General features: G+C 51.9%; 1 protein-coding gene across 6 annotated transcripts in view; it reads left to right on the top strand.

Moving 5' to 3' along the window:
- Positions 1-15,348, top strand: part of LOC135253333 (rho GTPase-activating protein 21-like) — a 94,373-nt gene that overhangs the window by 28,376 nt on the left and 50,649 nt on the right. For 3 of the 6 annotated variants that reach the window (XM_064332467.1, XM_064332463.1, XM_064332461.1), the window contains exon 1: positions 13,461-13,793. The exons of 2 other annotated variants lie outside the window; for them this stretch is intronic. In XM_064332467.1, the coding sequence (XP_064188537.1) occupies positions 13,506-13,793 (288 nt within the window). In that variant the 5' untranslated portion in view covers positions 13,461-13,505. Of the gene's footprint in view, positions 1-13,460; positions 13,794-15,348 lie in introns of those variants that run through there. One more of the 6 variants, XM_064332464.1, reaches the window with a different exon arrangement.

The raw sequence follows: 15,348 nt of genomic DNA, 5'->3' as shown, positions 1-15,348 counted from the left end.
TGCAGACCCTGAGGAGCTGGTCAGCTGACCCCAGGCAGTGTTCAGGTGATCGCAGAACTGATATTCTGTTTCACGCTTCCTGTTTTATCCTGACATATTCTGTAAGAGATGGAGAGGGAGAGATGGAGAGAGAAATGGAGATGGTGGGGGAGAGCGGTTGAAAGAAGTGCACTGTGAGGGAGAGAGACTGGAATGAAATGGGCAGCGGCGTCTAGGGCGAGAGGTGTGCAGACGTCGCGGAAGTGAAACGGGACGTGGAGAGCGGCAGAGGAGGACTGCGAGCCGAAAGGCGGGCCTCAGACCCACGCTCCAGGAGACTGAAGCTTCGCGCTTCGTTTGGAAGCCCCGGTCATGAGCGGCGCGCGGCGCGCGAGCTTCTCTGGAGTCTCCCGCCCTTCGGCCTGCGCTCCTGAGCTCCTCTTCACCGCCACCGAGCCGCAGAGCAGCTCGCACTGAAGAACCGCCCCGGGGACGGAACCCCTGTTCATTTTTAATTGGAGGGAAGCAGGTCGTAATTCTGAAGCAGAGTTTAAAAAGATCGCTGAGAAGAGCTCACGACTGTCTGACTGTCCGCCTTTGCTCAGCGACGGCAGCAGGTCCGATGTATCCTGGTGAGGGATTCATTGAGCAAGGTCAGTGGATCACGAAGGCACTGGAATGGGCCTGCCTCTTCTCCTGTTCAGCCAATAGATTGACAGGATTTTCAGTGTGTGTTTGTGCAAGTGAAGAGCACTAGTAGTGTTTAAAGGACTGCATCACACAGACAGTGCATAGACCCAAGGTTAACGGGTTTGGTAATGCGTATGTGGTGACCGCTGCGGTTTTTTTGTCTCATTTTACAAAGTCAAGTCCATCCTGTCACGCAGCTGCATTTTTTGGTGTGGATGTGGGGGTGGGGTGCTCCCTCCCTGGCCCTGGGAGAGGCTCTGACTGTGGCGCGGTGCTGTTGCACCTGGGCCCCGCCTGTCTGGGAGTCACCGTTCTGTCCCATGGGAGTCTGTATGACTCCCAGCCCCCCACCAGCTCGTAAGTCACTGTCCTGAGGTAGGATCAGCTGGCCTGATAATTCGCAACGCACGCACACACACACACACACACATGCACATGCACGCGCGCACGCACGCGCACGCGCACACACACACACACATGCACATGCACGCGCGCACGCACGCGCACGCGCGCGCACACACACACACACACACACACACACACAGAACCGGTGCTTCAGCTGTCAGCGCGCGCACTGAGATCATTGTTGGTAAACAGGTTCATTTCATTATAAGCAGGCCTGTTTCATAAAGCCAGTTACACAGTTTAATTCTTGTTTTAGTTCTTCGCTGTGTCAGTTTAGCCTTTTTTGTTTCATATTTTAAGCACTGCATGCTGGTTGTATTTGGACACCAGGTGTAGGTGTGTCTTCATGTTCCCGAAAGTGTCAGAGCTCTGAGATTTCATACCGAGAGCCAAGAGTCTGAGGTTCAGTGGCCATTTAGTAGGGGTGTAGCCATAGGCCTGATTGTTTGGGACTGAGCCTGCAGCATTTAAGTGTTTCAGAGCGTAGATGAAGGCCGTGCACCTCACACGGGCTTTAAACAGGCGGTGAGGAACGGGTGGGATGCCAGGTTGAGCCCGTCCTTCAGCTAGGCTGCCGTGCGCGCGACTCGTTGGCCAAGCAAGGAAAGGAAGGAGCGCCATCGGCATAGCAACGGTACGACGAGCCGTGAACGGCAGTGACAGGACGTGCGTCGGAGCAGCCGGCCGGTGCCGCGCCCTCCCGGCTCAGATTTCGCAGCTGTGTCAGATTGCGCGCTCGCGCCGATATCTCGCCGGTCGTTCTCCACCAAAAATTCCGATTTACTTTACCGTCAAGTAGGCCGTGCGACCACAACGCCTTGATCAAATAGCTTGGCAAACATTCCAGTGATTTGAGGGCGTGGCGGCGCTGGGGGAGAGGCGTGCTCGGCTCAGTCTAAACGGCCCTTTTCGCACCGGTTTCCTGCTTGCGTAACCGGGCCCCAGCTCGGAACGGCCCGGCCGTCTTCACAGACGCCCTTTAAAGTCCGAGCACATCTGTGAACGGCGTGGCTGCGGGATTACGTCACCGTGCCGCCGTTCGGCCTTCACGCCGGTGACGTCCCTCCTCACCCCCGCCCGACTGCGGGTCGCCGGTTCCCTCCTCCGTCGGTCTGCGTTTGTCACTCATTTCTCCCCCTCTCTCTCTCCGCGCCGCGCGCGCTCCTGAATGAGCCGCCGTCACCGCGGAGAAAGGCCAGCGGAGGAAAGGCCAGCGGATGCAAGCGCGGCGCTGATTACGTGTGACCGATCGGCGAATGTCACGGATCGCTCCTCGCCCGCATTCGCTGTCGTGCGGAACAATCCGATTGGCTGTGCCGTAATGACCCTTTTCCGTGTGGGGAGAGAGCGCTTCCTCTGTTTCGCTCTTCGATCCTCGCCTGTAGGATCTAATCCTACAGCCTGGCCGTGGTGTCATCTTGGGTGAGGGTTTGGTGTGGTGGTAGTGTTTGTAGGTTCAGACAGCCCTAAATGAGAGTGATACAGGCCCCCGTGTGGAGCGCGTCTGAGCCTTCAGCTGGAGCAGGGGTGGGTGCAGCCGTAGCGGGTGCGGGAGGAGGTGGGGTTGCTCCACGTGCCTGAGCTTCAGGCTGTGTTTACATAGATAAACTCCAGCCAGACTTTTGGTTTCCAGGCAGGCAGTGTCGCTCGTAGATGCTACAGTTTGAAAGACGTGACTCACCCCCCACCCTCACAAATACTCAGTTTTCTGTCTGAATGATTATCTCCAGATTTTGAGTTAGTAGTGCAGACTGTGTTTACCGCTTCATGGCGTTGACCTATATCCAGCCTGCGTGCACATGTGATTGGGCAGATGACCAGGTAGCACAATCTGCATAATCTGTAGCACCACCCCTTTAAATCTGTAGAACCACCCTGTCTAATCTGTAGCACCACCCCTTTAAATCTGTAGAACCACCCTGTCTAATCTGTAGCACCACCCCGTTAAGTCTGTAGAACCACCCTGTCTAATCTGTAGCACCACCCCGTTAAGTCTGTAGCACCACCCCATAATCTGTGGCAGCACCCTGTCACCTTTTTTTTTTAACCACCCCATCACCTCTGTAGCACCCCCCCATTTGTGCTACAAATGGGGTGATTTTCCCTATCAGGAGCTCTCTGGGGATGATCTGGAGGAGGGAGGATACAGCTCTGTGAACTCATATCTGAGAGACGTAAATATCGTTCTTTATCATGTCCTATAGCCTTAAAGTTGGATGTACATTTTATGTGTTGTATGTTACGTGGGTGCAAGGTACTACTAATGTTTATACCATGCTTCAGAAAATGTTTTGACATACTGGAGGTGGTTCCTCCCTTACACAAAATTCATTTACTGCAGTGATTGTATTTTCCCGTATTTGTATTGCTTCTTTCTCTAGTGAAGCTTAGCCACATTCCAGTTAGACATGTTGTAAACAACAGTCTACATGCTGTGATGATGCATGACCGAACCAGGTTCCCTAACCCTAAAGACGATTTTCAATTCATAAAATTTCCCTTATTCTGATAAACATAACCGTACGTAAGGTAGTATTCTGTTTATGAGTGATTGGTATAAAACCTTTTTTGGAAACATTTATAGTTTTGGGTCAAGATTGACTTGGTGCACTGCCGTGGCATATCCAAAGCACCTGTATTTGCCTTCACGATAATTCTGCCAGTCCATCTTTGAATATAATGCGATTTCTTGATGGAAGCAACAGTAGCATTTATTTAAAGGGAAAAAAGAAAATGCTGAGCTAGTTGCAGATTTGTATAGCTGTGTCCTGGGGAGAATGTTTCATGTACATTACATTACAGGCATTTAGCAGGTGCTCTTATCCAGGGTGACTTGCATCATTGCATACTGTAGAATTTACATTGAATCATTTATGGAAGCAATGCAGATGAAGTTCCTTGCTCATTATACTACACTGCCGCACTCAGTGTAGTTGGTGAGTAAGTGTGGAGGGTGTCTATCGAACACCCACTCCTAGCCAAAAACTTCCTGTTAATAAAGATCTGCTGTACCTGGGGCTAAATATGCGTGCAGGTTTCTTTGTGCTTGTTGGCCTTTGTACCTTTACGGTTAGGACGTGCATGTGGCTGACCCTGACTGCTGCAGCTGCTCCCCAGTCGCGCTCACGTGAGGAAAAGAGACTCTTTCATATCCGTCTGAATATTTCATGTGCATGTGCTTATTTATAGGAAAGAGGAAAAAAAATCACTCTCAAGCCACCTTTGAATTTTGAATCGTCACCATAAATATTTCACGGTGGTGCAAAAATAGCCTGGCAGGACATAGCTGGTAACACGTGTGGCATTTCTCAGTTCAGACCGGGGGCGGGGGAGAACAGAGAGAAGAGAGAGAGAGAGAGAGAAAGGGAGACGGATGTAACGCTTCTCCGTCTGAACAAAATGCCAAGAAAGTCATGTGGTACGTAAATGACAAACAGACCTAAAGGAAACCTGAAATGAGTGCATTTTTCAGGACAACTCTGTCCAGACCTCATGGCTTTCGTTCCTTGTGTCTGGAGCTTCCACATGTTCTTTCTCCTCCGTCTGTTCGGCACACGCCCTCTTCCAGGAAGGAGGTACGGCCCCCTTCCGCTGGCTCCATTTTAGACGAGGGGAGGCTCTTTGGGAAGGAGGGGGGGGGTGTGTGCGAGAAGGTGGTCTTCAGGATGTGTTCGATGGGGTTGTCACCACGGTGCGAAGCCTAGGTGGCGACATCCCATGACCGTACAAGGCGGACAGCTTTCAGGATTCCATCGCCTTTGGGAGACGAGAATCTGACCAGACCCCCTGCTGTGCAAGTACAGTACAGAACAAGTTCTGCAGTCAGACCAGACGGCCTCATGTTAATACCGAGAGTTCTGTCTCCCTCCCTGGTGCTTAAACCAAAGCTCAATTTGATTTCCCTTCTGAAACTTAAGGGCTGTGATCAATGCTGGTGCTACGGATCTTCTGTGTGGTAATATATAGCACCGGATTCCCTGGCTATCAACTAGAGCCTCCTGTAGTTAAGCAGCAGACGGGATGGAAGGACAGCAGGACCTCTGAAGATCTGGAGATTCTGTGGCTACCCCCCCCGTCTCTCCAGTCTGCTGTTGCCTGAGCCTCGTTTAGGATGGCGCATTTGGACGGCAGGGTCTGAAATAGCCGTTTGTGAATGTGAATCACTCGAGTCGTGGAGTCGGCCGACGCAGCTCGGCACGCCGCGCGGTCGCCAGAGTATTTTTACGCCCAAGGCCCCGCCCCATCTTTGGAACGGAAACCGCGGTCTCGGGTTTCACGCCTCGGAGTGGGGATTCTGATCCGTCTCCTAACGGGCCCCCCCCTCCACCCCCCGGGGGCCTGCAGAGGAGAAACTGCCCCGCCCCGCCCCCGTTGGGCTTTCTCTCTCTGTGGGCCATCGCGCGCAGCTGCTTCTGGAAATGAGTGGCAGGGCCGGTTGGCTGAGGAGTCCAGGGAATTAAGGGCACAATGGGGAGATCAGGTGGGGGCTGCCAGACTGATAAACCGACGAGGCTTTCCTGAGCACGCTCCGTTCCCCACTCTCAAAGCCATCAAAATGACATATTGCCGTGGTTTATGAGGGGGAAAAAACCTCCCTTAGAGTTTGAAGAGAAGTCTGTTTCCCAGGTTTATTTGTTGTGGTATCATCTCCAGCAAAAGCTGAGATGGTGAATGAGTTTGGTGGAGATGCTTCTCTTTTTGAGAATACTTTCCTTCTCCATAATGTGACGTAACTGCAGCTTTTTGCTGATTCTTGGGAGTTTACGCAACTTCCCACAAATTGGCAGAAAGCTGCTCAGTTCCAAATGATGACTTGCCTTTGGATAATATTTGAGCACCCAGCTTCAGGCTAAATGGAGCAACCAAAAAAATAATTGTTCCGGTTAATCTTATCAGATGGGATATAAAAATACTACTACTACTACTACTAATAATAATAATAATAAAACATTGTTTTTAAGGAATTCATTTTTAGGAATAAAATTATATCTGTACTCCTGATGCTATTTGGGGCACAAATTATATATATATATATATATATATATATATTTATATATATAGCCTATACGTTATTAAATGTGACTCATAAATACTAATGAAAGACCACTTAGAATTTTGCACAGCATGGTTATGTAAATGAGCAAATTGTGTTTTTCTTCTGGGGGGGGGGGGAGCACAAAGGCTTGTCGTTGTCTCTTGTTTCTGATGAAAGGCCGAGTTAATCAGACGTAATTAAGGCGCCATTAAGAAGCACCTGCGCTAATGACAATAAAAGGCAGGTAACGCTGAGGGGAAGTCTCCATGGGAATGGCCCAGACGCTGCTGTGATGGGGACTGTGATTATAATACGGGGGGGTGTTGGGGTTTCTCCGGCCCCCAGGGCTGTGGGCGGGGCTCCAGCCCCTCCGCCCGTCTGGCAGGGCCTTATCGGCGCTTCACCTTAATTTCACACCGTCAGCTGATCTGCTTTCGGGACGGGACGAGGAGGCGGGGTGGCGCGCCCGGCGCACGCTCCCCAGGGCTCTGGGAGGGGTTTGGGTTTGGGGGGGGGGGGCAGACGGTCCATAGACCTCATTAGCGGCCTTTGTTACCTCACACGGCCCAGATGCAGCGCGCGGCGATTAGACGGCACCGCCACGAGTCTGAAAAGCGGCCGGAAGGTCTTTAATCTCATCCCCCCTTTCCTCCCCATCTCTGATTAATCATTGCTGTTGAGACCATTATGTTGGTTTAATCCAGGGCCACGGGGGACGTCTTCCTTTGTGCCTCTGCCCGTGGCTCCTGCTTTTGCCATCTTTTTTCGGGTCCCTGTCCCTGTGTTTTTTTGGACTGAGGCTGATGCGTGCCGTCGAAGGTTTGCTCCGCCCGTTCAGGCTCATTATGCTGGAGCCCGGTGTTTGGCTGGAAGGGTTAATGACCGCGGTCAGAGTGGAGGACTGTTTGGGCCTGAGAGCGGCTCTGTGTTCCGGGAGCAGAAGCCGTACCCCATCCCCTGACTTCCTGACAGAGCCACCGGTGTGGCTGTGGAGCTTTCACCCGCCAGCTTTGACCGCGCCGGTCTGGCTTTGGTTCGAGCGGCTAACTCCGCGTGGACGCACGCTGCACCCAGCTGCTTGGATGCTGCAGGTGAGGGTGTAGGCTTTCCAGTTGGCGAAGACCCGGAGCCTGCGGTGACTGGGTGTGATTTACTGTGTCCTAACCGGAGCAGGGCGGCGATTTGCCAGGGCCTCTTAGCCTAACGCTGCCTTAGCTCCTCCCACAAACACAGCAAATCACGAGCTGTCGGTCGTCATCAGAGAGTGATACACCTCCGTTCAGCAATACTGCTGCTACACAAATTGTGGCTTGTGTCAGTGGCAGGGAGAGTCCAAACAAGGCAGGAACATAAGTGGGTTCAAAAATGAAGAGGATACTTAGCTGTAACCATGGGTCTCATGTCAAAAAGGGCAGATGCGTCAGTCATACTCGGAAGGGGATTCGCTAAGCGAGACGGTTATTTGGTTATAATCATACTCGTCCATTCCAGGAGCTTCTGGGAAATTGCAGTACACATTTGTCCATCCATTTCTCTCAATGAAAACGTTCTAGTTGCACATCACTTCAGTTTTGTGTATTTCAATCTCTCACATGCTGACAGTGGGATACTGACTTCATTTTAGCTGGTTTGCAGTACTTGCCGAGGAGGGGACCTGTGCACTCCATGATTTAGGATAGACAGAAACATCGTCAACCCTGTCAGCCGTTCGTACTGACGAGTCGCTCTCGTCATGTGTCAAACGCAGACCGCGCAGTATCTGCAGAAGAAGCGTTTTCCCAGCAGCTGGTCCTAAGGAGACGCTGACCGGCGGGCTGTCATTCGCACTGCTTTGCACTAATCAGGCTTGACTGAGCTGTTAATTGACGACTTGATTTCTCGATCTCCTGTGAAGTCTGTAGGGTCAGAAATTTCTTTCAGGCACCCAGGGGAAACCAGTTGCAATTGTAACCGAGTGGACCGCCCTGCCTAAGATTGAAAAGTGAAATGAATGAATGGTTTGGGCATTGTAATGGTTAAACTACGCTTGTTTCTGTTAAAGCCTAGCCTTAGAAAATACCTGAAGTGATCTATTAATGAATTCAACTTGAGAGAGACGCCACCTGCCCAGAATTACGAGGGGTATTCCCGCCTGCGTGGTGTGGCGGGCCGCATGGTCCAGGCCAGCCGGAGCGCTGCTTAACCGTGTCATGATCTGGGAAAAGGAGGGAAAAAATGCCTCTGAATTTAACACCTGCGTGAGCGGGACTCGGGAGTTTATTTTGGCCTTCCCCTTGAGCAGGTGCTCTCCCCCTCCAAGCTCGCCTTGGAGACGGCCCGTGGTGTTGGAAACGGCGCCTGTGCCCTGTGCTACTTTGGCCTCGTGACCACCCTGAGGGAAAGGCCCGAAGACGTCCTTGTTCGTAAGATAGGGCTTCCTGCCCTGTTCCTTGTGTCGAGGGCCTGCCATTTGTAACGAGCCTTAATTTACTGCTCATTGATTCATTCCCACAACCCCCATTATGGGTTGAGACCACACACGCTCGCATTGTACCTCGGGCCCCACGCACGCTCGAATTGCAGCTCGGGCCCCACGCACGCTCGCATTGCACCTCGGGCCCCACGCACGCTCGCATTGCACCTCGGGCCCCACGCACGCTCGCATTGCACCTCGGGCCCCACGCACGCTCGCATTGCACCTCGGGCCCCACGCACGCTCGCATTGCACCTCGGGCCCCACGCACGCTCGCCTTGCACCTGGGGCCCCACGCACGCTCGCCTTGTACCTGGGGCCCCACGCACGCTCGCATTGCACCTCGGGCCCCACGCACGCTCGCATTGCACCTCGGGCCCCACGCACGCTCGCATTGCACCTCGGGCCCCACGCACGCTCGCATTGCACCTCGGGCCCCACGCACGCTCGCATTGTACCTGGGGCCCCACGCACGCTCGCCTTGTAGCTCGGGCCCCACGCACGCTCGCGTTGTACCTCGGGCCCCACGCACGCTCGCATTGCACCTGGGGCCCCACGGCTTCCGGAGAACGGATCCGTTTTGCGCTTTTTACGCTAGCGGTACGCCGGCGTGGCGCGGTGGTTCCTCCCCAAAGCGCCGTGTGATGACCCCCTCCCTTCCTCTGTCTCTCGCTCTCGGGCCTGACCTCCCTCTTCTCCGTGCATTGGCATGTGGATCTGGCGCTTTTCAATTGCCTGTGCTCACGGCAGGAGGTGTGGGGGCCCCATTGCACTATGAGACAAACTGGTGCTTTTTCCTTTGAATAGACGTAGCCCATAGCTTATAGGATACTGACATTTGAAACGGTGTATTGTGAGAATCGAATCATTGACAATGTACTTAAAATATGTATTTGTATTTTACCTCTTTAGATGGCAGTAAAATTTGAAACCAGTTGAAATTTTGGCCAAAAGGTGCAATTATGAAAACATTTAGTTTGGGCTGTGTCACTTGGAGGAACTTTGCTGGTGTCTGAAGTGATATTGTTTAGAGTCTGGTCTGGTTGACATCACAGGCTTTTCATTTGTGTTGCGTTTGCAGATGAGGTATTCGTTTGAACCAGAAAGGAAACTTGGTTTTCCCCTTTTCTTCCATAATAGCAGCTTGCGTGTTGGATGACAGCAGCGCTCAGCGTGGCGGCGGGGCAGCGTGAATCACGCGTGGTGTGGGCTTGGTGTGAGGAAACCGTAGGCCCGTCTCGCGTCCTGCGTCTTCCTGCGGGGGGAGCTGTGCTTAACCAGTCTCCCTTAGCTGCGGTCGTGGGACTCTCTGCTTCCATCGTACTGCAAAGGCAAAGCCCTTTGGTCTGCAGAGGCTCCTGCTGGACTTCCACTTCCTGCCAAACGAAGTTCTTTTCGCCACTCTTCTGCATAATCAAACCAGAGCTGCAAGTGATAGATTTCCAAATACGCTTTTAAATCTTTTTTTTTTTTTTAATTTGTTCAGTGAAAACCAAGCCACCTCATTATTTTGAATGACTTGCAGCCCATGAATGAACTGGGAGAAGGTGAACACAGGCTCGTGGGTGATGCAACTCTGAGTCACAGGCGTGTGGTCATGGTAGCCATGTCTCTGTTTGGAGCGCTGCTGCCTGCAGTTTGAATAACCGGCGTTTTCCGTGCCGGCGTGCTATTTCTGCACCGTGTGTTCCGTGTCGATTCTCGCGCTGGGGAACGGCTGGCGCTCGGTCGTGAGTCACCGCGGCTGGTTTGAGCGGGACGCGCTGCTCTGACCTGTGTGCAGCGGCGCTTCACCACGCACAGAAGTCAGAACGGCTTCGTTTTTCGGTGACGTGCCACGACCACATCAGCGCGTTCCCTGGAGTGGCATCGGGCCTGGTCGGCGGGCCGGGGCGAGCGGGCGCTCTCAGAAAGCTTTTCGGGCGTTAGACGGACGCAGGCCGCGGCGAGGCAGCGCCGAGCGGCCGTAGCGCTCTGGACAGAGTGCTCCTGCGGCTCTGGACCCGGGACGGGAGAGGCCTCATCGAGTGTTTCTCATTCATACCGCCTGCTTCCTGTCCGCAGCGCGCGGCAGCGAGCACGCGGGCACCGGCTTCGTTTGGGACGAGCGGCCCGTGTCTCCGGGGGCACGCTCGCCATTAAAGAAAGCCCCGGCTGCGCCCAGCGCCGCCTCTTACGTAACGGCTGAGGGGGAAGGGGGAGAGGAAGGGGGAGAGGGGGGCCCTGTGATGTAACGGGAGCGGGGGGGGGGCCCTTTTAACCTCTTAAGGCACAAGCCAAATTTTGCCAATCCTTGTCCATTTAGGGGGTACCCTATTTAAAGCTTTATAACTCCAGACGTGAACACCACAGAGACTTGAAAAATGGCTTAAATGAAGCAAGACATTTGTACAATTTACAATACTAACACAGATTAGTTTATATTCATAATTTTGGAAGAAATAAAGTGCCACAAATGCAATTGTTTTGACAAAAAATCCAAAATAAATTTGCACTTTTTAAGTTCGCAATGAAATACTGCGAGATTGAATATATGCAGGAGGTTAAACTATACATGTGCTAGGTCAAAAACTTCTTGACCACAAGTTCATAAAATCTAAGGGTGGATATGTAGAACTACTATAGATGTATGAAGCAAAAACTAAGCAGTGTACCCAGCATCTCCAAATCTATCCAAAATGTCTAAATTATGCATTGCTGTAAATCATAACATATCCATGTATTTCACTACAAATCAACTGTTTTGACTCAAGAAAATCACTGTTGCATAATTTTAAAATAGGAATTACAAGCTTTCAGTCAGTACAGTGGTCTAAAATAGCTAGGTGTCCAGAAACATATCCAAAATCTCTCCAAAATTGAATAAAATGTTTTTTGTCCATTATAAAGCATATAAATGAGCCCCTTATGAGGGTTTAAGATGAAACATTGCTATCAGATTAAAAAAATAATGCAAAAACATTGTCACACAATGCGGTACAGTACCTAAATGTGTAATAATTAACTCGTGTGTATTTCTATACTCTGTACTCTCGTATGTTTTATTGTATGGGGATGAGACAACATGAAAACAATTTTCACCCGTTCACCAGGTTTTGGCAATGTTCCAGCTCTGACGTCATCACTGTTGCATGCTTCACAAAAACTATTACACTTCCGTCTAACGCTTACATTACAGTGTGAAATATTTACATTATATAACACCACTAACCTATTTAAAAATACTCAATTTCAAAAAGAACGTATATAACCGAAATATTTTGAACGATAATACTTACATAGCAATGGTGAAATCTCCTCTATGTTCAGTAGATAGAGACAGAGAGACAGTATCCATTATATTGTTCTATTCGCTTCTGTTTTGCTCCAGAAAACGATGTCAGCTAGGTCTATCAGCAAACATATGGCTTAGCTATGTTCAGAAGTCCTCAATAATAATAGTATTTTCCAAGAAATTACGAAATATCCTTGAACATGTTTCGTTAGGTGCATCGTATTTGTCTGCTAACAGAGTGTGATTGCGTAAGTGAATGCTATGCTAAGAATATTTTCTGTTACGCTGACCTATAAAACCCTATTCCGAAAGCAGAATTAGACATGTTATACATCGTTAGAAAGCTTATACTCTCGCCTACCGAATAAATGAATTGTAAATCTAGTCAGACTGTACTAAAAAGGGCGACGACGCCGTAAACAACAGGTGTGGTGTTACGCACAGCTATTTTGGAAGATACCCAGGCGTCACAGATGCGCCTATATTTCCCAAACGGATTGTCCAAGACAATATATGACCACGCAGTCTCAAAAGGGACATCTCTACACGTAAAACCAACAGTAAGGTTTTATATTTATTCAATATTTAGTCCCAGATATTGACTGTAGAATGACATGGTATCATTTTTAAAAACTTTTTCTCGTTTATTTCGTTATTCAGTGAGCAGCGTTTTCACTGCTGTATAGGCATATCTTAGGGCTATTGTCGGGTTTATCTTGTTGCTATGACGGAATACGATTTTTTTAGTGGTGAAAGAATATTTTTATGAATGCCAAGATAGACAATATTGTCCATTATGTCAAGGGTGGGGGGTGTTTTTTAGATGAGACTGCAGGGAGGGGGTGTGTGTTAAATGAACGACGGGAGCGACAATGGTGGGGCTGCGAAACTCCGTTTTCGGCATAGTTGTCATGTATCGTCTACTAATGAAACTGAAACAACGCGTTTCTGTTTTTATCTCACACTTTGGTTGCAGTAGCACCGAATGTTTGAGTTTAGTAATTTAGGCACGCGGGCGTGCCCACCACTAGGGGCTGTGCGCTAAGAGCTTAAAAGCGCCGTCCCACCCCCGCTTCTCTGGGGCTTTTTTCGTCGGGCCGGACGAATGCTGAACCGCTCCCGTCCCAGTCACGGATAGCAGAGCGGCGCTGCCTTCGTCCGGTAGAGTGGAACCGGCCTGTGGAATTTCTCCCGGACTTAACCCCTGCGCACGAGGGGGGAGGGGCTGAAGAGGGGAGCTCCTCCCTCCGCGGGGCTGCGGCTGCTGGCCAGAGGAGGGAGAGCGTTCGGGGAAGTCTGAGCCTCCGTCTCCCCCTCCTGCGTTCTCCGGCGTATCCAGATGTGTCGGTGAGCGCCAGCGCCGGTCGTAGCGGGGCTGCTCCTCTGGCAGGAGACATCATGAGCGCGCGGGTAACGTCCCCCTGCCCTCTCTGAGGCGGGAGGGGGGAGGGAGAGGGCGAGAGAGAGAGAGCGGAGGCGAGCCAGAGAGAGCTGGAGAGCGAGAGAGCGGAGCGCGGAGGAGAGCCAGAGAGGGCTGGAGAGCGAGAGAGCGGAGCGCGGAGGAGAGCCAGAGAGGGCTGGAGAGCGAGAGAGCGAGAGCGGAGGAGAGTCAGAGAGAGCTGGAGAGCGAGAGAGCGGAGCGCGGAGGAGAGCGAGCGCAGCCCGGAGACATGCTGGCCGGCCGGAGCGGGATGTCCCGGCACTGCGGGGCGGGCCCGAGCGCGCCGGACGGGGGCGAGCCGGACCTGGTGGAGCTGGACCGCGTGCCCGCGGCCGGGGGCTGCCCGTGGGCCCGGGGCCCCGGGGCGGACGGCTGCCTGGCCGAGCCCTACTGCCTGTGGCTCAGGCTGCTGGCCCGCGCCAACTGGGGAGACCTGGAGCTGGGGCTCAGGTGCCAGGACGCGCTGTGCTGGCGCAGGCTGGGCGAGGAGGCCGGCAGGAACCGCCGGAGGCTGAGGGTAAGGCCGGGACCAGGCGGCCGCGGTCACTTCGCCGGACGCGCTCGTCTGTTAGCGCCCCGAGCGCGTTGTTGTTGACTGTGCTGGAGACCGTTTGGAGCGTGAAGAGGGCGTAATTCGGGACTGAAGCCCAGCCCTTCCTTTGGGGGGGGGGGGGCGGTGTATGTGCGGGACGTGCAGCCTGTATTAGATCACACGGGGATACCGTGACCCGGCAGCATTGTTTTCCCCTAGATCGCTCTTTGTGTGTGTGTGTCACGGTGCTTTCGCTCGTGGCGGGTTTGAGAGTACGCTGGAGGCCGACGTCTCTTCCGCTTTGTCAGACTTCCTTGTTACGCGCCGTGTTGTCCAGAACAGCGCAAGACAGCGGATGGAGGAAGCGTCGACTCCAGCGAGGCTTCACGCTGGACACAACCCAAGCCGCTTTTCGTCAAATGTTTTCCCGAAGCTGCCTTGCTAATGCAGTTCACTTGCTCTCACTGGAATTACTTTGAGTTTGAGTGTCAGCTGCAAGCAGTGTATAGATGGAACGCTTACTGCATTGTCCACGTTTGGGGGAGGTACACTGACTGAGGGGAAGAGAGCTTGCTAGGAAGCATGATCCATTCAGTTTTGAAAAAAGGAGGAATGTTTTCCTGTCGTAATGAGTCACTTGTGAAAGGTTATAGCCAGAGTGGCTTTGCTCAGAGGAAGATGTGAGTCAGTCCAGTCTAAAGAGAGCTGCAAGGGTGGGCTAGAAGTGTCGGCAGGTGAACACACACACACACATACACACACACACGCACACGCACACACTAGACGTGGACATTTTGAGTCATCTTTAGTGTTTAATTACCTGAGTGGGAATGAAAATGGGCGGTTGAGGAAATATGAAAATGACATTATAGTAGTGAACTAAGGCTGTCATTCCGAAGGTTTTTTTTTCCCCCCTGAGAGTTATGCAAGGCACACAAGCTTTTTGGAACACCACTGGTATGTAAACAATGTTTTATTTAACATAGCTAGCTACCTAACCGTGTAACAAACCACAGTCAGATAGCAATCTTTTATAGTCCTTGCTCGTAGCCAATCCGAATGGAGAATAGAATAGCTGCTTCTTTTAGGCTCCCCCTCTCAGGGGTCGGGTTGGCCTGCCGGTCTCTGATCAGCGATGCCAGAGCAGGGATTGCTGGAATATGTGGAGTGCCAGTGTGTGCTGTGGGACAGGGTTCAGCCGTGGTGCCGTGCTATAAATACAGTGTAAACAGACAGCTGGCTGCCATGAGCAGCCTACCCTCTTAAAGTAACCTCGACCTTGCGGGAGGCGTTGCTGTCACTTTCCCTCCTGTCGCTCAGAGCGTTGCAGTTTTCTAGAAAGGTCTGATTCCGCTCAGTACCCGACCTTTGAAGAGCAAATAAATGTTGTTGCACATCTACGACTGGTCTTTTCATCCATGTCCTTGTGTTCATTCTCGTTTCCTGTCTTTCTCGTAGCTTTTTAAGAGACTCCCGCTAGGAAGTTTCCGAGCCCGTGAATAATCCGTTGGGTATCCCTTTAATACGGGGGGGTGGAAGA

Source organism: Anguilla rostrata, chromosome 4, assembly GCF_018555375.3.
Source record: "Anguilla rostrata isolate EN2019 chromosome 4, ASM1855537v3, whole genome shotgun sequence".
In the NCBI taxonomy this organism is placed as follows: domain Eukaryota; kingdom Metazoa; phylum Chordata; class Actinopteri; order Anguilliformes; family Anguillidae; genus Anguilla; species Anguilla rostrata.
This window is presented reverse-complemented; position numbering and strand designations above follow the sequence as displayed.